Source organism: Marmota flaviventris, chromosome 3 (assembly GCF_047511675.1).
Source record: "Marmota flaviventris isolate mMarFla1 chromosome 3, mMarFla1.hap1, whole genome shotgun sequence".
In the NCBI taxonomy this organism is placed as follows: Eukaryota; Metazoa; Chordata; class Mammalia; order Rodentia; family Sciuridae; genus Marmota; species Marmota flaviventris.
In genome coordinates, this window is record NC_092500.1 from 43,295,604 (window position 1) to 43,321,514 (window position 25,911).

The window sequence follows — 25,911 nt, forward strand, 5'->3', positions numbered from 1 at the left end:
TTGGCTGCTGCTAACTTCATGGCCCTGTTCTGAAACTTTCCTCATTTGAAGCAAAGTTTGTTCCCACAGTCTGTCCATTTAGGCTTCTTCTCATTGTAAATTACCCAAGAATTTCTGAATCTCCTTCATTCTTGCTGGGAAAGTGAATCTTTTTCGCCTAGATTTCTTTCAGATGTTGTTCTCCTCATTAATATCCTTATAAATTCATAATTCCTGGAGTGAATGTATCCACTTGCTTGACCCTATCATTATACTTTACCACCTGCCGCTGTGGATTTGGAGTTATTTTGGGCAAAGTTCCTGCACTTTTTTAGGCCCCAAAGACTTATTTTTAAATATTTCACTACCATCCATTTTCTCAGCATTTTTCAAGAATATAATAAACAATTGATGTTCAGACATCATGGGCTTAAACTATGCCGATCCACTTTCATGCAAATATTTTCTGATGTTTACAAAATTGTGAAAAAAAACTCATAATGCTTCCTGGAAACATTGTAAAAATATGAAATAGTTAATTATGTCATGATGCAAAAATATCATTTACTTTCATAAAATATGCACAAATATATTATTAAAAGATAAAATTTATCAAAACTCATGCACATGAACACAAACCATACTCGGCACCATTTTCAGTCAAGAGGAATGTAAACAAATATAAACATGCAGTATTAAATCATAACTGCATAAAATTAACTGCAGTATATCCTGTACTAATACTTTCATAGTCACCTTCTGTTGCTTTTGCAGTGAGCTCAGGTGTTGTTGAGTATTCATTTAAAATGCCAAGTGATGACACTCCCTGTGAGCTAGTCAGCTCTCCAGTAAACTGTAGATTATATTCCAGTGATCTCTCCTGGTTCTCATATAATTTTCACCTCATATGAGGCATAGGACACAAAATATGTTAATCAGCTGTTTATGTTATTGGTAAGATTTCCAGTTAATAGTAGGCTATTAGCAGGCAGGTTTTTGGGTATTCAAAAGTTATAAACAAAATTTGATTAGTAGAGCAAATGGAAAGTAGGCCCTAGAGACCCCTGAGTAGCCCCAGTACTGCCACAGGTCTTATTTCCACCACATTGTGGAGGAGCCACAACTCCTGCAGGGTTCTCCCTCACCATCAAGGTGACCATGGACATCGATGTGGAGACAGTGAGCTGCCTTTAATGGTGCCCGTGTTAAGCCTAGCACCATGGACAGTGGTCCAGGAATGAGTGACTTGGGAGGCTGCACCTTCCCTCAGGCACAACAAAGTTTTTAGAACTGCCAAATGGTTCAGTGTAAGAAGCAGATGCCTTTTCATTAACAGAATGACCCAAGGATGATGTATTTGTACATCTGATTGCCATAAAGAACAACTCTGGAATGTACCTTCACAATCAAAGATGGAAAGATGGTGGCATTTATTGTTGCTAAAGAGAAAAGGGTATGAATTCAGCAAATGTTATAGGCCCTTTAGGGGTTCCAGTTCAAAGCAGTAAATAAGCAATAGACTGTAACCATAATGGACACTTTCCATGTTGTAGAAAGTTACCAGTGAGATAATTACCAGGGAGAGTGTGGAAAAGGACAAGGGATCAGAGAATATCCCAAAGGCCTGGCCTAACAACACTAGTCCTGCCTCAGGCAAGAGTTCCCACCTTACTGTCTCCAGAAACCCTGTGGTCCTTGATTCCAACCCGTCTGTGCAGGGAGAAATGATGAAGGTTGCTAACAACCAGGGTGCAGAAAACCTAGGTGACTAGTGACACAGAGCATGTAGCGTGGTTCATGGACCACAATTCCACAGAGGCCCTTTACTATAAAGAGGATGGCAATGAGGAGGAGAAGGGAAACAAAGGAAATGAGACTCAGGGTCAGCCACTACTGCAACATCTTTACTCTGGCAACTTCAGTTACCAACACAGACATGCACAAATCCCTGATCACAAATGGCAAAGAGACAAAAAAAAAAAAAAAAAAAAAAGCCAGTCCACCAGCTAAGAATGGGTGCACATCTTAGACTGAATAGGGACAGAGGTGCTGAATGGACATAGGCACAGCATATCCACCATCATATGGTCATATAACCACAAGAAATAAATGTGAAATTCCAGCACCATTTATTAATTTATTAATCATTGATTAATGATTAGAGCTGAAGACCCTATGTGTTTACTTTTTGCTTTTTAAACTATCAGCATTTTCTTTGCAGCATGTGGTTTTTAAGTTATTTTCATTTAAAGATATCTCTTTCTGGTAGCAACAAATTTGTTCTTTAAAAAATAAAAACACCTTCTTTTTCTCAATATACCTTTAAATGGCTTAAAGTTGTTCCATATCTGGTCAGGTTGACATTGCTAGGAACTTTATTTTGTCATTTGTAATAAAAGTTTACAACTTGGCTTTTTCAAGCAAAGTCTACAAGTTTCATGCATTTGTTAATAAATGCCTTAAATGATTTTTATTGAAGTTATATGTGGAATTTCAATGGTGTAAGGGTCAGTGCATCTAACTTCTATGTTGCTCAAGGGTCAAATGTATTATTATTAACTACAGTAGCCATGTTGTACAATAGAGTTCTTGAGTTTATTCCTCTGTTTAACTGAAATTAGTTCTTTTGTCAACACCTACTTCCCCAACCATGGTCAACTGCACTAGTTCCTGGTAACCACCATCTATACTTCCATGGGATCAACATTTTTAGATTGTATATGATGAGATCAGGAGCATTTATTTCTGTTGCTTAGTTCATTCCTTTTCCTAAGAAATGATAACTGTCATGTAAAGCAGGTTCTCTAGCTAGACTTAGACATTTAATAATGTATACATGCTTCAAAACATCACTTGGTACATGAAAAGTATATGCAATTTTATCTGTCAATTAAAAAATTGAAGACATGCAAAATATATTTCTTTAAATTGTTGGCATTTATTCCTTTAAGAAGTAGAATTTAATTTACCCTTTTTTTCATGTGGACTGGACTTAGATTTATTGCATACAAGTAGAAAATGATGAAATGATGGAGCTTCATAACTTCTGAAGCTAGGCCACAAAAAGCATTATTTTCTCCCTTATTCTCTTTCTTGAATCCCTTGCTCTGAGAATAGCAGCTGTCATGTGGTAATGTGATAAAGACACTTAATGGTTATTTTCAGGTGCAACTTGACTAGGCCACTGGATGCCCAGCTATTTGGTCAAACATTATTTTGGGGTGTGTCTTTCTGGAAGAGATTAGCAATTGAATTGGGGCATTGTGTACAAAGGAAGGCCATCTGGAATTTTAGTGGGTATCATTCAATCCTTTGAGGGCTTGAATAGAGAAAAGAAGATAGTGAAAACTGAATTTGCTCTCTGACTTACTGTTGAATGGAGACATTTATCTCTAGCTCTTTGTTCTCCTGGTCCTTAGTCCTTCAGACTTGAACTGGAATATTATGCCAATGGTTTTCCTATACCTTCAGCTTACAGAAGGCAAATAATGGGCCTTCTCAACTTTCTTAATTGAATGAGCCAACTATCTATCTATTTATTCTATTTCTCTAATAAAGAGCCCAAAGGAAAGGTGTACATGATAGGAAACTGAGGTTTTCTCCCAATAGCCAGTGAGGAATTGAGTTTTCCTGCTAACAGTATGAGCGAGCTATAACAGTACTAGACCCTATGGTCTCAGTTCAGCCTTCAGATGACTAAATGGCTAAAATCTTTATTGTAATTTCAGAAGAGGCCCCAAACCAGACCCACCCATCCTGACTGATATGAAAATTGGGATAATAATTGTTCATTGTTTTAAATTCATTTTGTGAGAATATTTACATATATAACTACCACAATTGCCAAAAGCATGGGAGTGAAGAGACTAATTAGGAGACTACAGCAATTGCCTAAAGAAATGATTGTCATATACACTCAGGTGAATTAATGAATTAGACACTAATGTAGGGAGGAAAAGGGCAGCATTTAGATGACCTCTCTGTTTTGACTTTAGTAACAGGTTTTATTTACTGACATAGGAAGGTTGAAGGGAAGGACAAATTTGTGAGGAAATAATGATTAAAAAAATGTTTGGTAAACCTATTTGACATCTTGTCCTTGTGACAATGACAATAAAGCAATTGAGCAAAGAAAGCGTCTAGAGCTCAGAGAGGTCAGGCTGGAGATCCAAACTTAGAATCACTAACAAGTAGATGTAGGTTCTAACATTCGGACTGTAACAGTTCCCTAGACAGAGAGAGGGTTGAACACAAGTTCTGTGCTATTTTAGAATTTGGAGATCAGGTGAGGGAGGGGATCCAGGAAAGGAAATTGAAAAACATTGCTCAGAGAAATTGGAGAAAAAAATCAGAACAGGGTATCCTGGAAGTTGATCGGTCTCTTAACAGGAAGGAACCTCAGCACTTGCTAATTTTGATTGCATGAGCATAAAGATAGCATCTGTAACCTGGATTTGGTGATGGAATTGCAATTGATGACCTCAAGAGTAAGGTGCCTTAAATGGAGAACTGTGGATGGAACAGGCTGAGGTGAATTTGTGGTGAACTTTCCAGCATTTTTCTCTTATTGCATGGACTGTGTTCTACCTTTATTTGAGGCATTTCTCTATTTTGTTCCCCCCAATAATATGTAATCACATATTTATTATATATAGGAATTCATCTTGGTTTCTCCAGAATCTCAAAACAGAGAATCTTTAATAATTGGACAAAAATATTTATTGAATTGGATTGCATATGCTTCCATAGCCTATAAAGAAATGTATAAAATAGAAACTAAAAAAATGTGGAGGATATTTTAAAAATCCAGTGAATGACTGTAATCTTAGAAAAGGACATTTTAGATAGGAGGGTCCTTTTTCCAGTCCTAATCTTTTTTAAAAGTTTACTTTATTTAAAGGAGTTTTTATATTTGTAAAACCAAAATTAACAAAGTACATTGTATGTACAACAACTATTAAAGATTCTTAGATGACTCATCTTCTTAGTATTTCCGAATTTTGTCTTTTATCCAAACAAAGTAAAACAAAAATGACAAAGTGGAATGAAATAAAACAAAGCTTAGATAAGATTCTGGATGTCGCTAAAACTGTTGAAATTTTAAAATGAAGAGATAAAGCGTTCATAAAAGAACATAAATGAAACACTAAAACATAATTCACAGTCATCTTTTCCCAAAATAATCAAGAGCTGTCAGCATCCATTTTTTAAAAAAATATTTTGATTTTAGAATGTAGCCTTTCTAGTTGTGGATGTCATCTTAGAGAATGATTTACTGACTGCATTGTCATAATACTACAGGTGAAAGAGACACTTTGGGTTTTCTTCTCAGTCAGCACCGTGTAAGCTCAAGAGAATATTAAATGTAGTATTTTCTAGCTTTATTAAATATTCAACAGTTTTCCTTCTGTTGTCTCTATATCAAGGGCAAGTCCTATAAACCTTGCTCTGAAAGCTCTGAAATGAGCTAAATAATCTATGAAAACATCCCCTTCTTTCTCTAGCTAGAAAATAGAGCTTAAAAAAGAAATATATAAAAGGAAAAGAGGCACCAAACTCATACTTGTCCATTCATGCAAGTTACACAATTTTCTAGATGCTTTAGTTTCAAAATGTATAGTTTTGTCCAAATAACGAACACACCACTTGTTGAGCCTGATCTCCATCTGTTGCATTTTCTTTGCTTATGTAGAATCAGCATTTGGTTATTATACCATTTGAAAAGCAGTACATTTAAAAAATCCATAAGCCAAGTGATGACTAAAGGCTTAGGAATTTCATTCTTCTGGCTTTATTGCTCTTGCGTTATTGATTATCAAAGTTGTGCATGTATGCAAACATGATAGCATATGTGTATGTGAATAAAATACCATTTGTAGGAACATTTTAGTATTTCTATTCTAAGTCTTTGTGATCAATAGAGCTGGAAATTCTAAAGAAAGAAAGAAAAAAGAAAAAAGAAAAAAAAGGTACAACCAGGCATGGTGTCACATGGCTGTAATTCCAACTGCTCAGGGGGCTGAGGCAAGAGGCTTGCAAGTGTAAGACCAGTCTCAGAAATTTAGCAAGACCGTATTTCAAAATAAAAAATTAAAAAAGGGTGGGGGTATAGCTCAGTGGTAGAGTTCCCCTGGGTTCAATCCTTACTAATAAATACATAAATAATAACAAGAAAAATAAAAAGTACATTCAAACCCTGGTACAATGGTGCATGTTTGTAATGCCAATGACATGGGAGGCTAAGGCAGGAGGATCTTGAGTTTAGGCTAGCCTCAACAACTTGGTAAGATACTGTCTCAAAAAAGCAGCAGCAACAACAAAATGCACATCCAGAGAATAAACACGATGTTATAAAACAGAGGGGTTTGATCCTTGTCTGTAAAGTTCAGTTTGTTTCCTTGCAAAATGGGATACTTGGGATACTAGAATGTGCTATGCAATATGTTGGTAGGATTTAACAAGATGAAAATAAATCTTTAGGACAGAAGCCTTCACTGAATTTTAGCTGTTATTTTTACAAGAAAAATGCACCTTATTTTTTAAGCTTGCCACCTTTCTCATTTCAAGATAGTATCGCTACTAACATCTGGAAACAATTACCAGTTTATTTTCACTTTCTTATCCCGCAGAGCAGCTCTCAATGACATATCCCTGAATTTCTTACTGTACTGAAGCCTCCTGGGAGAAAATATACCCAGTTAGATTTTGGGGGTAGATTGGTTAAAAACAATAATAACCAATCATAAAGCTATTGTGGCCTGCTGATTGGTTTGGAAAGAAAAGTTCTGTGATTTAGAGAATTTTAGTAAGAACATCTGGGAACATTTGGTGTTAGCATTCACACTAAGCTCTTACTTTACAGTTTCAAAAATATGATCTGGTGCTGTTATTACCGGAGTAGCTGTTTAGGTTTGCTAGAATCAAACCATTTTTAAAAAATTTTTTACAGCAGAACAAAAACTAAAATTTTGTAATAATTTGTGTTAACCTCTATAAATAAAGCCTATTTATTTATTTATTTATTTTTCTTGTGGTGCTGGGAATTCAACCCAGGGCCTTGTGCATTTAAGGCAAGCACTATACCAACTGAACTATATCCCCAGACCCAAAGAAAGCCAATTTAATCCCTGTGAATCTAGTTTTTTTTTTTTTTTTTTTTTTTTTTTTTTTTTTTTGTGTGTGTGTGTGTGTGTGAGAGAGAGAGAGAGAGAGAGAGAGAGAGAGAGAGACTTTTCAGAACCAACTAGTTCGTTAATCTTTTCAGATCTGTATTTTCTATTTCTTTCTCTTTTTTAAAATTTTTTGTTTTAATTAGTTATACATGATAGTAGAAGGCACTTATATACTTTGATATATCATACATAGATGGGATCTAATTTCTCATTTTTCTGAGTATACATATTGTAGAATCACATTGGTCATACAGTCACATACATACATAAATAATAATGTCTGTTTCATTCTACTATCTTTCTTATCCCCATATCCCCTGCCTTCCCCTCCTTTCACTTTCCTCTACCTAATCTAAGGTAACGCTATTCTTTTTTTTTTTTTTGCATTACAATTCTTAATACACATATATACCACAATTTTTTGTATCTCTGTTTGTATTCCTGCTATTTCTTTACCAAAAATTTTTTAATAAAGAAAACCAAGGTAGGGCCTACATATCTACCAATGGACATGTTCATCTACTTGGTCTTGGTGTATTTTGACTGTCTATCCCTCCTCCTTGAAGGGCTCTACTTTTATAATGCCCTGCTCCTTTCACATACAGAATAATCTATTCCTAACTAGCAGGACATTATGTTTTTCTGTGTAGTCTATACTTTGTTCTCATTCTATTGTGTCTGTTTCTAGGAGCCTTCTTAACACTTCATTTGGAAGATTGGACGGTTGTGAATCAATGAACCAAAAATGAGTTAAATTGTGTGTTCGATGTGGTCAGAGTTTTTGCCATTGTTTCTTAATATTTACTAAGGACTACCTCAATACCATTAATAACATAAAACATAAATTAGAAACTGCCACTGAAACAAGCAGGAAATAAAATATTATATAAGTGAAGAAAGTGCTATAGTAAATATATGAATAAGGAACATGAAAGTGCTTAATTTTGCCTCAGTTTCAGAGATTGTTTTCCAAAGACCAAGAGATTTCTGAATTGCATCTTGAGTACTATATAGTTTTTTTGCCAGTCATACGAGGGAAAGAGGTGTATGGCAAAAAGGAACTGCATGTACAAAGGCACATAATTTAGAAAGTCTGGTACACCATGTGGACAGTGGTATTAATGGTAGGAAAGGTAGGTAAGGTCCACATAAAGATGTATAAGCTATGGACACTGGGACTAGAGAGAAGGGAGAAAAGTGCTAGAAATATTTGGAGTCTGTTAATCTACAGAATTCATTGTCTGAACATACAGAAGTGTTGAGGAAGAAAAATTGTTACCAAAAAGTTCAAAAGAATAGAAATATACAATGGAAAAAGAAGGGCTCATTTGAACAATATATTAGGCAAGTGTGACTTGAAGTTCTGAGAATTTTAATCATAAAATGTGAAAGTTCCCGTTTTGATTTTCTGTATATCACTTATCACTTAGTTGAGCCTGAAGAGCCTATGTATGAAATTATGATTATAAACCACAAAAAGTAGGTATAAACTGGAGATTGGTGTTTGTATTTTTGTGGATGCTTTGATGGCAATTGGATTCAAGGATGTAGATGAGTTCAAACATGTCAACAAATTGAAGCAGTGGGTTAGACATTTCTGCTTATTCCATATTTCTAACATTCCTTAGGTTAGAGCTTACTTCATTCATGGTATTTTAAAAAATTATTAACAAAGTAAATGCATGGTTTATTTTATAGTAGTGTTTAAGATCACTTGGAGACATTAAGAAGATCATAATAGAGTCATTAGTTGGTCCAAGTAGTTATACACAAAAGGATTAAGAGACATTTATTTTCTGCCACTGGGAGCTTATCCAGTGATATGATCAATGTTTTCAGTGAAAAACAACTAAGTTTATAAAAAGAAAAGTAACTCAAAAAGAGAAAAAAATAAAATGAACAAAGTGGCATTGTTCTAAATTTTTGCAAATATTTTCCATGCCTGGCTTAGTAGAGGAAGAATGGGCTGTCTTACCTGCCTTCATATTTAATCTGTTGAAACACCATATGTTGTGCAGACTTGAAAAAACTCCACTGTAATCTTGTAAGGCAATGGGAGAGAAAAGGCAAAAATATTTTAGTATTACTACAAAGCTAGCTTTGACTTTATGGACCCCAATAAAGATCTCAGGTCTATGCGTCCCCAGACTGCAATGTGATATCTGTTGATAAATTTAAATTGCCAATACAAGCAACACCAGAAGCCCTGTCCTTTTGATTTCTAATCACATAATCAAGCAATCCTCTCCAATTATTACATAAGGGTTTTCTGTTTCTTGCAACCAAATTATAGCAAGCAGAATCTTTATTATTTGTTTTTTTTTTTTTTTTTTTTTTTTTTGTGATGCACAACAAATTTGCCTCTATCCTCTAGGAAGAATTTACAACTATTTGTAAATATGCTCAAGACCTTCAGGCAGAGGAGGAGCTAAGACTCTAGTGTCTTTCACCCTTTTATAAGAAGAGGATACCTACTGGAGTGGCGCCAAGAGGGGTCCTGACCTAGGCTGACTGGCAACAAGGAGCAAATGCCCACTACAAAAAAAAAAAAAAAAAAAAAAAAAAAAAAAAAAAAAACCCACAATCTTTAGGATCCTATTGTTCTTGAGGATGTCTAAAGTACTAACTTAAATATGCAATTGTGGAGCTCTGTGAAAGCTATGACTGGGTCTGGCTGAGTAGGACTCAGTTACCTGGATGAAATATCCTATTCGTAGAAAAGATTACTGGACAAGGAGACAGGGAAAAAGAGAACAATAGTGTTTGAAACTGAAACTTTGGATACTTTGTTGTACATGGATTAGCAAAGGTGGTCCTGTAGGGAAAATGTGTGTCCATGGCCTTGTGTAGGATGTGCTTGGGCCACAGTGCCAGAGTGCTGAAAGAAACAATTTGTTAGAATTACAGCATCTCTGTGGCAGGGGCTTGTAAAGTAGTCACCCAACTTTACCTTCAACTTTACCCTTTGCTTCCCTGACCTTCCTTTAAGTAAAAGTGGTGTTCTTGAATAATTCATTTTGGTAAGTGATTTGTAGTCTCTAGAAAGACACACTGGGACTCATGGTAGGAAGGGCGTAATAATGTGACTTTCTAACCCAAGATAGTGGCGGAGTAGGTCATAGCATCCCAAGACAAATTGTTTAAAAATAAGTTTACATTAGATTTTTAAAAAAGAGAAATTGGGGGGGGGGTGAGTTTTCAATAATTATAATGTAGCAATTACAATTCTATCTCATGTTATGAAATTACTATAGTTTTCTATTGTTCTTATGACTGAGAAGGATGGTGATTTTTTCTCAGTTTAACATCCCACCCTTCTCAGTGGGATCATTTTATAAAAATCACTTCATCAGAAGATTTTCATATGAGATATGTTAGTTACAAAAAAACACTTTAAATTTTACCATGAAACTTAGGGAGGTAAAATGGTTCTGTGTATTCATAATTTATAACATTTAATTCAAGTTACCTAATTTTGTATGCCATAATTCATTGTAATAATACAAATAATATATGCAAATCTCTCCTGCTTGTATTACAGAAAATTGCACTTGGGTGGGAGTAGATAGATCTTACCTTTAAATAATGACAATGTAAATCAAGTCAGTCTGTGGACTATAAATAAAAATATAGGAGGATTGTGATATACTTATGTTGAATAAGAATATTTTTAAAACATAGAGTGAAGGATATTTTTCAGGGGTCACATAAATGTCAGTGGTCAAAAGCAACATTTGGGTGCATTTTCTTCATGTGAGAAGTGAATGTTACATCATTTCATTTCAATTTCTACATTAACATGAACATGTGTGTGGCTATAACACGTGCAATTTTATCCATATTTATTAAGTCTTTACATGTATGGATATATTTATTATATACACACATAGGTTATATGCAGACATTCATATATAATAGAGAAAATGTCAGTGGTCAAAAGCAACATTTGGGTGCATTTTCTTCATGTGAGAAGTGAATGTTACATCATTTCATTTCAATTTCTACATTATCTCTATTATATATGAATGTCTGCATATAACCTATGTGTGCATATAATAAATATATCCATACATGTAAAGACTTAATAAATATGGATAAAATTGCACGTGTTATAGCCATACACATGTTCATGTGTAGATATGTGAATGCTTATCTTCTGTACTGATTTAATTTGGTAATTATATGTGCTGATTCCACTGAAGAATGGTCAGTTTCCTTTGATCTAATTCAATGTCACAAATGCCATGAAATCTGTGGATCTACTTTTAAATAATAAGCCTTGGATGAAGAAAACTTGTTTTTTCCAGCCTCAGAGGAAGCTTGAATAACTGTCAACTCTGGCAGTAGACACTGGTCTCTAGTTGTCCCTGCTTAGGGGACCCATGAGGGTACACTTCCTGATTAAAGAGATTTTCTGTTTGCTTCTTTGTTTCTCTAGAGACCACAATTCTGTTAACAAAACCACACTCCTGTTAATTATGGCAAAGCTAGTGTCTGAGACTGAAATATGTACACAATTAAGAGCATCTGCTAAATTAAAGATACTGTAGGAAATAAGAAAAATGAAAAATTTCTGATGTATAATTTCTATGGACTAATAAAAGCAGCCTAATAATCTTTCAGAATGATCCAAGTTTAAGTCCACACTTGACCATTATTTGTTTCTTGAATTTTATTTGAAAATTTAACTTATAAATACATTAAAATTTTTGTAGAAAATTTGAACTTTGCAGATAGGATTCCCCATTAAGAACATCCATCCAGTGCCATTCTGGCACCCAGTAATAAGCACTGCTAAGAATATAGTGTTTCTGTCCATTTGTTCCCTCAGTTGTGCATAAAGATAGATGTGGGATTAGATCTTGCTTATTGCTGTATCAAAGCCATTTGTCTTTAACGTGATTCCTTGGAGATCATCCCATATCCATACATGTTGAGCTACCTCTAATTTCTAATGCTACATTATTTACAGACCATCAATTCATGGACATTTATATTTTCTGAAATACAAGCAATGCTTCCTTGTGTATTCTTCTATATCTATCCTTGTATTTTTACATAAATATTTTATCATAGTAAATTTCTAGAAGTGGAAATTTTGGATCATGGAGCTGCATTAGCTTCACATACTTCAGTATTGGAAAGCCTTGATTTTCTTCTCATCTCTCTATTTCATTATTTAAGAAAGAAAAGCTGGGGTTAGAGGGTATAGCTCAATGGAAGAGCACTTGTCTGGCATGTGCAAGGCCCTGGGTTTCTTTCCTAGGAACACACACACACACATACACAGTGGAAGAAAAATTTCATGAGCATAATAGGAGTGAGGCATTCCAATCTGGAAAATGTATAATGTCCTTAGAATACAAACTAAAAATAGATGAACCTCATTGGAATTATGAAAATGGAAATTCAATAGTACGAATTTTCACTAACTCTCTAAAATTTTCCCAATAATGTTAATTTTCAAATATAAAATTATCTCATTGACTTTAATTCACAAAATAGAGGTAGCTTTCATATTTCTTCATGTTTAACCCTTTAAGTTTTATAGTATAGGTCAAGGTTTCTGATCATGAATTAATAGAAGGATGAAGTGACTTTTCAAGGACAAATTCTGCGCCCTGTTGGTACAAAACGATAATCCCAGACATCTGGGTGCTGAGGCAGGAGGATTGCAAGTTCCTGGCCATCCTCAGCAATTTAGTGAGACTGTCAGAAACTTACCAAGACCCTGTCTCAAAAAGGATTGGGGACAGACACTTCTTAAAAGAAGAAATAAAAATGGTCAACAAATAAATGAAAAAACATTCAACATCTCTAGCAATGAGCAAAATGCAAATCAAAACTACAATGAGATTTCATCCCACTCCAGTCAGAATGGTAAGTATCAAGAATACCAATAATAATAAATGTTGGCAAGAATGTGGGGGAAAAGGTAAAATTTATACAATGTTGGTGGGTCTGCAAATTAATGCAACCACTCTGGAAAATGGTGTGCAATTCCTTATGAAACTAGGAATAGAACAACCATATGACCCAGATATCCCACTCCTCTGTATATATATCCAAAAAATTTAAAACCAGCATACTATAGAGTTGCAGCCACATCAATGTTTCAAGCAGCACAATTCACAATAGCTAAGCTATAGAGCCAACCTAGGTGTCCTTCAACAGACGAGTGGATAAAGAAAATGTGGCATTATATTCTCAATGAAGTATTATTTAGCCATAAAGAAGAATGAAATTATGGCATTTGTTCATAAATGGATGGATCTGGAGATTACCATGCTAAGTGAAATATGACAATCCTTAAAAGTCAAAGGTCAATTATTTTCTCTGATCTGTAGAAGCTAATCCAAAATGAGGAGGAGAGGGTAAAAAAAGAAAGGGGGCAAAAGGAAGAAGGAATATCATCAAAATAGCTGAAAATTCAGTACAGTGAACAATGAAGATTGAGAAGGAGGAAGGAAGCAGGAAGAAGGGGAAGAACAAGGGAATGGATCTAGCAGAAGGTCTGTATGTACATACATGAATATAGAAGAGTGAATCCCAACATCCAGTATACCCACAAGATACTGATTAAAAAATATTATAAATAAATCACAGAAAGATCCATAGAGTAGAGAGAAGGGAATAGGGGGAGTGAGAAGGGGGTAAGTGGGAAGTGCTAGAGACCAAATTAGAGCAAATTATATTTCATGCTTTTGTGATTATGATAATATATATCCTAATGTTATATATATATATATATATATATATATATATATATATATATATATATGTAAAGAATAAATAAAAAAAGAACTGGGGATTAGCTCAGTGGTAAAGTGTCCCTGACTCAATGCCCAGTCACTAGCGCGCACACACACACACACACACACACACAAACACACAGAAAAATGAGAGACAGCAAGAGTGAGCAAGCAAGGAGGGAAAGAGGGAGGGAGAAAGAGAGAAAAAGAGAGGGAGGGTGAGAGAGAAAGTACTTTCTGTGTTGGGGTTAATGGAAATTTGCATACTCAATCAACATATTTAAAAATATATTCCTTTTCTAATTGTGCAAAAGGAACTAAGCACTGCTTTTGGTCAATCCCTGTCCTTGGTTCTGAGGATAAAATGTTTCCGTCCCTATCTTTGAGTTACTTGTGGTCATATGGAATCAGTAACAAAAATTTGTGTAAAAACTGTTCAAATATCAGTGATCTTAGTCTACAGGAGCGCAGAACAGAGATACTTAATCAATTTGTCATATGGTTTAGAAAGTCTGGCATTTGTAGGTTATAGAGCTATTTCATTTACTTTAGTGCCGTCAGGGAAGATAAAAATAAGGAAAATAAAAACAAATCCATTTTTCTCCACTTTCTCTCTGCCTATTATTCATAACTGGAAATCTAGTTGAATATTTGCATTGTGGTGGGTTGATATAATACTCTCCATGGGCTCTGAGGACTTCCTCCCCAGATTGCCAATGAGGGGATGTGGTGGGAAGTGTTTTAGGCAGTTTCTGCAGTTAACCATGGATGCAGGACTCATAGAGAAAAGCCCCGACTTGTTGGACTCACAACCAATTTCTTAACAGAATATTTCCATTCTGAAATGCTCTGGTCTGATACATCAGCTCATGCATTCAGTTTAAACTATACACCTTACTTTCTAACATACTAATTATTTAACACACTTAATTTCATTCTGTAATGCCTTTAGGAGTTGGTGGTATTACCATCGTGGAAAAGGAAGAAAAATGGCAATGTGACTTTTTTTTTTTTTTAATTTATTTATTTATTTTTTAGTTTTCGGCAGACACAACATCTTTGTTTGTATGTGGTGCTGAGGATCGAACCCGGGCCGCACGCATGCCAGGCGAGCATGCTACCGCTTGAGCCACATCCTCAGCCCGGCAATGTGACCCTTAACCAACCTCTCCTTAACACATACTTTAACAGAAAGAGTGGGAGCTACTAATGGCAATATCTGGACCAATGGACCAGTTCACTTGGTTTCTTTTATATATTTTGCTATTTTTCTTTAATATTCATACTTTATTATTTAATTTCTGTAATTTCCTTTTAGTTCACATCATTTTAATGCCTACCAAAATATGCTTTACCTAATTTTCCTCCTCATTTACTTATTTTTTCATTAATTCTTCCGTCCTTCTATTCACTTTTCTTTCCACACTAAATAGTAATGACTGTTCCAGGAGCAGGAGATTAAAAAATCAAATATAATTTTATTCAGTCCTTAATGATTTATCAGTTGAGGAGAAATAAAGTCTCCCCCCTCTCCATTTCTTTTCTTTTTTAATTAATTTATTTATTGGCATCAGAGATTCAACCCAGGGGCACTTAACCACTGAGGCACATCCACAGCCCTTTTCTTATGTTTTATTTTGAGACAGGGTCTCACTAAGTTGTTGAGTCTGGCTTTGAACTTATGATCCTCCTGCCTCTGCTTCCCAAGCTGCTGGGGCTATTTTTCTTAAGATAGTTCTATCCAATCTCATATTTACCTTTTTTAACTCCATTCAGTGAGCCAGAAACAAAAGAAGCCATTTTCTATATTCACACAGGTTAGAATTAAGTTCAGATGAAGGGCAGGGTCCTAATGCAGTCCAAGTGTTTGTCTTTGGCTAATTCCAGGTCTTCCAAGCTCCTATGATTGCCCATTTATTTCATACTCAAACTAAATTTCTAACAAACTGGGTTTCTATATATTTCACTGGCTGCATTCTTTTGAAATCTCCCTGGATTCTCATGGTGGCCAAATTTCTCCTGATAACTTTCATTCTTTTTTCTCTTCTGTGTTTTTTAACCTCTGTGGTTGTCTTGCCTACCATGGTTGACGTCTATCTTTTTTCTCTCCTTTGACTCAATACTTTCATTACTTAAAGCATCATCTCTAGCCTGCGACCTGTGCTGGCTTCGTTAAAGAAGGTTTGAACCTTGAGCAAAATGCTAGGGAGTTTTAAATTAAAGAGACAAGACTCTAATTACCTTTAAACCAGCTCCGGGATGGCTTCTCCTAGCTCCCGCCTCCAGCCACCTAATGTGGTAGCCAGGTTTACAGAAGAGGAGGGAGAGGGAGGGAGAGAGAGAGAGAGAGAGAGAGAGAGAGAGAGAGAGAGAGAGAGAGGCAGGGGGGGAGGGAGAGGGAGAGGGAGAGGGAGAGGGGAGAGGGAGAGGGGAGAGGGGGGGGAGAGGGGGGGAGAGGGGGGGAGAGAGGGGGGAGAGAGAGGGGGGAGAGGGAGAGAGAGAGAGAGAGAGAAGGCGCCAGGGAGTGGACTTTTATTGGGGAACAAGAAATTCCGGGGAAAATCCCATCCAATGAAGGTTAAGGGGGGCAGCATCCCAAGGTCAGGGGCAATGATTGGGTCTCGGGGCAGTGGCCAGACACGCCTCTGCAAGGACAAGCCCTCCTACCTGGAAAAGGGTGGGGAATAGCTCTGACACAGCTGTGTCTAAGCGCCTCTCACCCAGCCAGGGAGGTAACTCAAATCATGTGGAGGATGGCCTCCCACAATTATCAACATCAATTTGCTTTTGATAAAGGCATAACTGTAAAGCATTATCTTAAAATTCAGTAATCTCCGAAGTTCGGCTTCTGTACCGTGTGGAGGGGTTATGGGCTCTTGTTCTTTCTCTTTGGAGCTTTCCTTCTTCCTTCTCTTTAGGCTTTTAACTGCTCATGCAATTTCCCATTCGTAAGCCCATAGAAGCCAACTTCCAAGTGTGTATCATATTATTATGAAGCATACTTTTGTTCTGTCTTACAACCTTCTCATTCTAGCCTAATATCCTTAGTTTTTACACAGAGAAAAATATACATCCAGCTGTTTTTGTTTAATCAAAACAATCATCTACTTCTGAGATGATTATGTCTTGTCCTCAAAAAACAAAGTTTTTTTCTTTAACATTCTTTATTTTCTTATTATAGTGATATCACTGCCCGGCAGATTTATAAATACTTAAAACTGAAGATATTTAGGGCTTTCATAATAGCAAATGAGATTATACAAATAGAAAAAACATGATGTGGTTCTTTAAATAATGCTAATATTGATAAATACAAGTATCAAATGACTTATAAAAACAGACAACACTTGGTCTCTAAAGTTTTGTGTCTTAGAATTGAATATATTTATAAGCTATTCAGACAATGTATTCCACTCATAAGCATTTGTGTAGAAATCATAAATAGGTCAAAATACACATGAACACATAAACATACACAAAACATCGCTTTTCTTAGAAAGAGGAGAGTTATTACTATGGAGACTTCAGGATGATTCTCTTAAGGGGCTATAATTGCTTGTAATTTGAAACCTGTTCCAATGCATTTAATAACTTATATTATCAATCTTCTGAAAAGCACACTAGAAGTTCTTTTCAAACTTTAGTATGCAGAGCATCCCCTTGGGAAGCTTGTTAAAACAGATTCCCTCTCTCCACACAATAAGGTCTGATGTCTCATGTGAGGGATTCACGTTTGTGTACACTCTTTGGGTATATTCTAATGAATCTAACCTTTGTACCACCTTGCTCTTCCAGGGTAGAAATCGTAAATTGTTTCCAAGTATAAGATGAATCAAGACACTACATTCCAACCACAAAGATTCTGTTGACCTTCTCACAATGTAATGGCTTCTTTAATGAACATAAACATCAGGTTCTAAAGCTCATATTGAATTGATAACTATCAAAAATATACACATACATATGTTCTAAAATTTGTATAATGCTTTAAGTTAAAAACCACTGAAATAGCTACCTCCTATTTTCACATATCAAACAATGTGGCTGGTACAATAGTTTAAGACAAGAGAATTCTATAGTGCAACAAAACCCAACAGCCAGTAATTAGACTTCTCTAATGTGACCTTATAGCCTTATGTTAAGACCCAGCTAATAATTCTGATATATTAAAATTTCCTCAATAATAGGGTAATCCTTTTAAAAAGGCAGAGTCTCCATGCTAGATTGGAATGTATACATCACAGTCTACACAATAGAGGGAGATATGAAAAAATCTGTGGCTCTGTAATATTACAGCCAAGGATCAATTGAGAAAGTAGTATCAAAAAAATCTAGAAGTTTTAAAAAATATTTTTCTACCGTGGGATGTACAAATCTTCCCTTTCCATCAGGGTGACTTCTATACATGCCTCAAATTTCAATTTGTAGGCATTTTGTCAGAGGTTTCAATGACCTCTCAGGCTAAATAGAGTTCTTTTTTGATCCTTTCAAAGTATCCTGCATTTTTTCTTCATCACATTTATGACAATTTAATTATATAACTTTTGTGTTGATGAATGAATTTCATACCTATGTCCCTGGTACACTATGAATTTCTAAAAAGAAGGGACTGTGTCTTATCAACTGCTGTTAATTTAAGAACCTACGGCATAGGCACCTGGTACTCATTTATTGAATGAATGAGTGGTAGGAAATTTTCTGATGAGCAAAGGTCTCACTCAGTATTTTATATTTATAAGTATCAATATGCACCATAAAATTATTTCTGATGTGTGGATATAGGCAGGCACACTGAGATTGATTTTGAAAGAGAAAACCCCTCGAAAGTTTCAAATTCACCATAAGAATGTAGGCAGAGTTTGAAAGTACAGAATTAGTGGAAAAAAATAATGACCAAATAAAATAGAAACATAAAAGAAAATTGCAGTTTAGGTGTCTTATATTCTCCAATTGCCTCACAGATAGAATTTGTACACTAAAAGTTTTGATATTTAGCCTGAAATGCTGAAGACTATGGTGAATAGTGGGGACCCAGGATGGGAAAGGTCCATAAGTTTGTATCATTAGAATTCTAATAATATAAGATTTGGGGTTGAATCAGAAATAAATGCAACTCTAAATTCTATTGACAAAATTAGGAGTGGTTTATGAAACAATTTATGATCCAGAATAATTGATTCTTTCCCTAAAAGATACCACCTTTTAAAGTGCTAATATTTGTTATACTAAATCTTTTTTTTTTAAGAGAGAGAGAGAGAATTTTAATATTTATTTTTTAAGTTTTCGGCAGACACAACATCTTTGTTTGTATGTGGTGCTGAGGATCGAACCTGGGCCGCACACATGTCAGGTGAGCGCGCTATCGCTTGAGCCACATCCCCAGCCCAATTATACTAAGTCTTAACAATACCTAGTTGATTTTAAGAACTGTGCACTTATTTGCACAAAGAGAAAATTGAGTGAAAACTTACTTACTATCTCACAATTCATCTGGAAAAGTTAATGGCTGGATCATAATGCTACAAAGACAGTTAGAAGATGTTCATGGGAAAGCAAGTCAAAGCCATGAAAATGGCAGTCATATGATTCCATAATCCTGATGTACCCACCGGCACACAACTCAGAAACAGTTCCATAATTTAGGGTGCTTATCTTTAAGGTGGGTAGCACAATCCTGGTTATTTAGTCCTTTTGCATAGCCCTCACATAAAGAAACTCAACCAGGTGAAAAAGGAGGCAATTTCCATCTTAAAAGCTGGATCATCTCTTCTCAGTGGCATGCTTGAGGAGCAGATCCTGGGGTTCCACTTTGGGTTTTGGATACACCCTACACCCTATTATTTCAATAAAGGCTTCCTTCCACTTGACAGGCAATTTCCTTTTCGTGAGTACTTCATTTGTTTAGATGTTCAAGGAATGTTGTTCATTTAGCATGCTACATCTGAGAGCATTTTGAGAGCACACTAGAAGTCTGCCAGTTATTTTGAAAGCTTCGAATACTGCTACAGCAATGCCTTTCATTATAACAACTGGGTTTCACATTTTCAGATCTTAAATATTAGAAGTGTGTGATCCCAGCCTAAGTAAATGAATTCCAACACATTTGTATTCTACATTTGAGAACTTGGTAAGGTAAGGGAACAGAATCTTGTCAGGTTAGTTTCTCAGGATTATCATTTTGTGTTTTATGACTTAGGAAGAGTGACTTCAACTCTCCAGGCTTGATATTCCTCAAGCGTAAAATGGGGTAATAATAGTGTTGAGATTAATATAAATAAATCATGTAAATTGCTTTTAATAGTGCCTGGTAATGGTAGAACTATAAGTGGGAATCTCTTATTATTAGTCTGTATGAGTAGGTATGTGACCATTAATATATTATTGACTGAAGACATGAAATAAAGAATTGAATTTTTTAAAAACTTTAACTTTGTGACTCTAACACTTTGAGGTTCTTTTTCAGTAGAAGACAAATGTCTTTTAATTCCTTCTGTAATTCAGTTTCTCTCCTTTCAGTCTTGTTTCCTTACTTTTCCTCACTAGATTCGCTGTATTTGACAAATCTGCACTTTAATTTGATAGGATTTCATTGGTGCCGTATACTACATTGTTTCATGTTTATTCCTAGTAATATCTAGAGCATTTTATTTATAAGTAGAAAGATTCTGTTAAATTTGGGTGACTTCCAAATCTCCATCAGTGTATGATGAACCTTATATTTATTGGTTTAAAACTTGATCTAATATATGACAAGTTCTATGATCACAAATAATATCTAGAACCATTGTCTAAATTTCTTTCTTTTTTTTTCAGCCTGCTGTTTTTAAAAATTTGTTCAGAGTCATTTTTATGCTGCCTTAACAGGTTTTATTTTCTCATACGAATGTTTCAATAAATTATTTTCCAACATAAAGGAAAACTTCATATAATCAGAAAACTCTTGAAACATTGCATGTGCACTCTAATTAATGTTGCCTATCCATTTTTTTCCTTTTATTTGAGTAGCATCTAAGCGAAATCCCCAGATACACTGATTTTTGTTTTTATTTACAGTGAGCAATGCATGTAGATTTGGATCAAAGTATATTAGGATTCAGATCACTCTTTTTTTTCTTTCTTTTTCTCTACAGTTTATTGCTTTTGCTTCCTTATTCTTCATCTTGGTTTCAATCACAACCTTTTGCCTGGAGACACATGAAGCTTTCAATATCGTTAAAAACAAGACAGAACCAGTCATCAATGGCACAAGTGTTGTTCTACAGTATGAAATTGAAACGGATCCTGCCTTGACATATGTGGAAGGAGTCTGTGTGGTGTGGTTTACTTTTGAATTTTTAGTCCGTATTGTCTTTTCACCCAATAAACTTGAGTTCATCAAAAATCTCTTGAATATCATTGACTTTGTGGCAATCCTACCCTTCTACTTAGAGGTGGGACTCAGTGGGCTGTCATCCAAAGCTGCTAAAGATGTCCTTGGCTTCCTCAGGGTGGTAAGGTTTGTGAGGATCCTGAGAATCTTCAAGCTCACCCGCCATTTTGTAGGTCTGAGGGTGCTTGGACACACTCTTCGAGCTAGTACTAACGAATTTTTGCTGCTGATAATCTTCCTGGCTCTAGGAGTTTTGATATTTGCTACCATGATCTACTATGCCGAGAGAGTGGGAGCTCAACCTAACGACCCTTCAGCTAGTGAGCACACGCAGTTCAAAAACATTCCCATTGGGTTTTGGTGGGCTGTGGTGACCATGACTACTTTGGGCTATGGGGATATGTACCCCCAAACATGGTCAGGGATGCTAGTGGGAGCCTTGTGTGCTCTGGCTGGAGTGCTGACAATAGCCATGCCGGTGCCTGTCATTGTCAACAATTTTGGAATGTACTACTCCTTGGCAATGGCAAAGCAGAAACTTCCAAGAAAAAGAAAGAAGCACATTCCTCCTGCCCCTCAGGCAAGCTCACCTACATTTTGCAAGACGGAGTTAAATGTGGCCTGCAATAGCACACAGAGTGACACATGTCTGGGCAAAGACAACCGACTCCTGGAACATAACAGATCAGGTAAGACACAATTTCAAATGCATGTCATTAAATACTTTATAGACCAGTATGTCCCTTAGGAAGAAGGTAGTTATTCTCATTTTCTGCAAATGTTTATGAGTTTTCAGTCCTATTCCTTCATAAAATGTGTGTTTATGTCAGGCCTGTAGACAACTAGACTGCAGCTTTTCTAAATGAACCCCCAATAGAAGTGAACATAGCTGGTCTATAGAGTTTTCTTGCTTTAGTGGGAATGCCCTTTGCTGATGGTGCCAATATTTTCTTTTGCCTGTTTGTTGCTTCTGTGCCAATGTTTCTTTGTTTCTCTGCACGACGTGATGGTATGATATTGGACATTTTTCATCCTTCATTCTCAAAACGTTGATCTCCATATCGTTTGGCTTGGTGTGTTTGTCTCAGTTTTATCTCTGCCACATGGTGCTCTGCATCTCAACCTAACTCACAAGAAGCAGTTAATTAAGAGAAATGGATGCTTGCATATCAAAGGCCCAACCACCAAAGAGGTGATATGGAAGATAACTCTTTCAATAACAAATGTCTTTTTTAGTAATATTCTGAAGGATTGACTAAATTTTTAACATTATAAAATTAGATAGGGTAACTAAATATAACCCTTTTGGTAAGGTGAGATGGTATGTAATATAATCACACACCATTATTCGGGCACAGATGACCTGCTTTGGATGAACAAAGATGATTTTTTTTGTGTGGATTTCCTTTTTTAATGCACTATGCATTGAGCTCTACTCTATTCCAGGATTGAATTTTGGATAATTTATTGCTTGAGATTAGCTGAATCCCTCCTTTCCTCCATTGCCATAGGTAAACTAGATTTAATTGACTCTAAGGTGACATTCAGTATGCCAAAGTGATAGTCAATAGTGTCAATTCTAGTCTATTTTAACTGGTTCAGATGGAAGGTTTTGTAGAGCAATGGTTTGACTAGTTTCTTATCCAACTATGAAAATTTAAGGTATATGCATTCCCTGTAATTGAAGCAGAATTCTTCATTTTCTTGTAGCAAAAGTGACTTATGATGAGCCCATGTGAATAATTTTGCAGCATTTAGAAATAACACCAATGAATGAAGCAAACAAATAAAAAAAGCAGGTGTTATTTTTATAGGCCCCTCCTTAGCTTCCATGAATTTTTATGAGTCAAACAGAAAAACACTGTGGTGGGAGCTCAATTGCCTTTTAAAATTTTTTAGTCAGAGTCCTTATGTTCATTTAATAGACTGCTATGTGAATTCTGTCAGTATATATCCAAAAACTGTTTAGAATGTCTTCATGAAAGGGGGAGTTTAGTTGGTATTTCTGCTCTCATTAGACAGTTCTCAGAATATGCAGAGCCCTTAAGAAGGGCATGGAGAAAAGAGGACACACTCTCATCTCGGGTAAGCACTGGAATGACAAGCTAGTATCCAGGCTGATAGGATGTGAAAGTCTTTGGCAAGCATACAGAAGTAAACAGATAGCTATTTCAAGGACATTTGAAGAAGTCTATCTTGTTTCACTCAATGCTCAAAAATATTTTGCTATTTCAAAATAGAGTACCTGGACATAAAGTTTTGTGCTTTGGAATTATTTTTATTAAGATTTTTGGGGAAAATTACTTTCACGAAATTTTCAAGAAAATGATAAAAGTATGTGTCTTAAGGAACTTCAAAAACAATTACTTGAAGAGTTTTCCCCTAACTATACTCCATTTTAAAACAACTCCTATTCATAGTAAATGGCTAGCTCATAACAAATATGTGTGCTAATTCATTATCCCAGTTATTTTGAGTCCATACCAGTTGTGTGAAAGCCAATTTTCTTTTAGACAAAATCCAAAAAAAGAGTTACTATTGCAGAAAGAACATTTTTCTCTTTTTCAATATCTTTCCATTTGCTCCATGTAGTTTTTTTTTTCTTTGTGATGAGTGATGAAAATTATTTTTCTTATCGTGATGTGATTATTGTGTTTTGTATATCGAGTGACTGTACTATGGGCATTCAGTGTAAACTCTTTGTACTGTCTCATTTCCTCATCCGTCACTGTCTGTCAATGGGCATGGCGCTGTGACCAGTGTTATCAGGTGACGACAGTACAGGAAGTGAGCCGCCATTGTCACCCCCAGAAAGGCTCCCCATCAGACGCTCTAGTACCAGAGACAAAAACAGAAGAGGGGAAACATGTTTCCTACTGACGACAGGTGATTACACGTGTGCATCTGATGGAGGGATCAGGAAAGGTAGGCATGCATTTAATCAGACCCTAACAGGTGACCTAGCAATTAAGTAAGTTCTGGAAATAATATGAAATGATGTAAAATGCTCATTCATCATTTTCTGGGAAAGACACAGCATATGGTGCTCTTTACCTCTATTACATCTTCTCTCCCTATAAACATTTTGAAATACCTATCATAATAACCTACTTGGTTGTCATCTCTGAAAGGCATTTCACCTTTTTTCTTCCTTTCTTTGGCTTGTCATTTGCCTATGGGAGAAGTTGTAATGTAATATGTAAATATTAAATCACTCATCTAATTATTTTAATATAATGTATTCAACAATCTTTTGAAGTTATCTTTTTATTATGACAAGTGAAACACACTAACTGGTTCTATGAATAAATTTGATAGGCAATTTATGACTAAAAAAAATTATAAGGTATTTTTCTTCTCAAAGTACTGAGCATACTCTAAATCTTTCATCCAATATGTGGGTTGTTTTTGTTAATAGTTTATCCAAATGTCTCAAGGATTTGAAGGTACAAGATCCTTAGCCATATCTATATTTCAATCACTTGAAAAGTCACATCTATATTTGAAAATGTGCGTATAGAATTTTTCTTTAGGACCAATAAACATAATTTTAAGTAAATTACTAGTTCTAATAGGCATTAAATAAGACCTGACACAGAGGAATATAAATATTTGTTGAATTAATAAAAATGGATGGGCAGGTGTTTTTTTAAATAGCATAATAAGAAAACATCTATAATGATTTCTTATGAAAACTGACTAAATTCGAATGAAAAACTACTCAAACTTTCATTTTAGTGCAACTGGATTTTTAAAATAATGTGCATATTTGTTATTCATTTCCGGTTTTCCCTGTTAGTTCATTACCCTTTTAAGTGTACACTATTTATTTTGTGATGGCCTCTTTCTCTTAAATATCTCACTACTTATGTTATACTCCTCTTTCATTTCTTCTGATCCTTTGCTTTTACATCTTTAAGGCTCAAAAGAGAGTACAAAGGACACTTTTTTTTTGTTTTTTTGACAAGAAATATTTTGGATTCTTCTCCATTCTAATTACTTTCATTGTTTGTATATGTTACTTAAACCAAAATGTACTTCAATCATCTAAATGGATTTGGTTGTTTACTACTATAAATTTACATAATGCAAAGTGTTTAAAATATTTTTGGAGATACTTAGTATCCTACCCTAGTATTTGAGCAACATATATGTACATACATTAAATAATTATAATAATACTAACATACTGAACATACTTTTCTAAGTGAAGTGCACTTCTTAACTTACTATGTATATGTACATGTTTATTTGTGTACATATATAATACATTTTTATATATATGTGATTAAAATACCTACATTTTTGTGCATCATCCAATAAAGTATTATATGCCATGTTCATACCAAGATTATGTATTTAAGCACCTTGCCAGAATTTTACTTCCATTTCAGATAATATTTTGTATTTTAAACTGTCTATAGAAATTATGCAAACTATAAGGTATGATTTAAATCTAAAGTTTTACTGTAAAATTGAAAAGTTTCATGAGCAAAGCAATTAATAAGATATTTAGTTTGCATGTAACAGTTGTACATGCAACTTAATTTCACAAACACAGATTCTTTCTATCAGTGAGAATCTGAAACTTATCCATGAGCTTTTTAGGCTTTGTCATTCCTTATTGTGTCAACTCTTT

The 25,911-nt window shown here is 35.2% G+C and overlaps 1 protein-coding gene across 8 annotated transcripts in view; it reads left to right on the forward strand.

Annotated features, from left to right (window-relative positions):
• Kcnc2 (potassium voltage-gated channel subfamily C member 2) overlaps positions 1 to 25,911 on the forward strand; it is a 189,174-nt gene that overhangs the window by 159,224 nt on the left and 4,039 nt on the right. For 3 of the 8 annotated variants that reach the window (XM_027928287.3, XM_027928295.2, XM_027928281.3), the window contains exons 2-3: positions 21,034 to 21,961; positions 24,033 to 24,197. In XM_027928287.3, the coding sequence (XP_027784088.1) occupies positions 21,034 to 21,961; positions 24,033 to 24,197 (1,093 nt within the window). Of the gene's footprint in view, positions 1 to 21,033; positions 21,962 to 22,360; positions 22,465 to 24,032; positions 24,198 to 25,911 lie in introns of those variants that run through there. The other 5 variants (XM_027928312.3, XM_027928303.3, XM_071609160.1 and 2 more) reach the window with 4 other exon arrangements.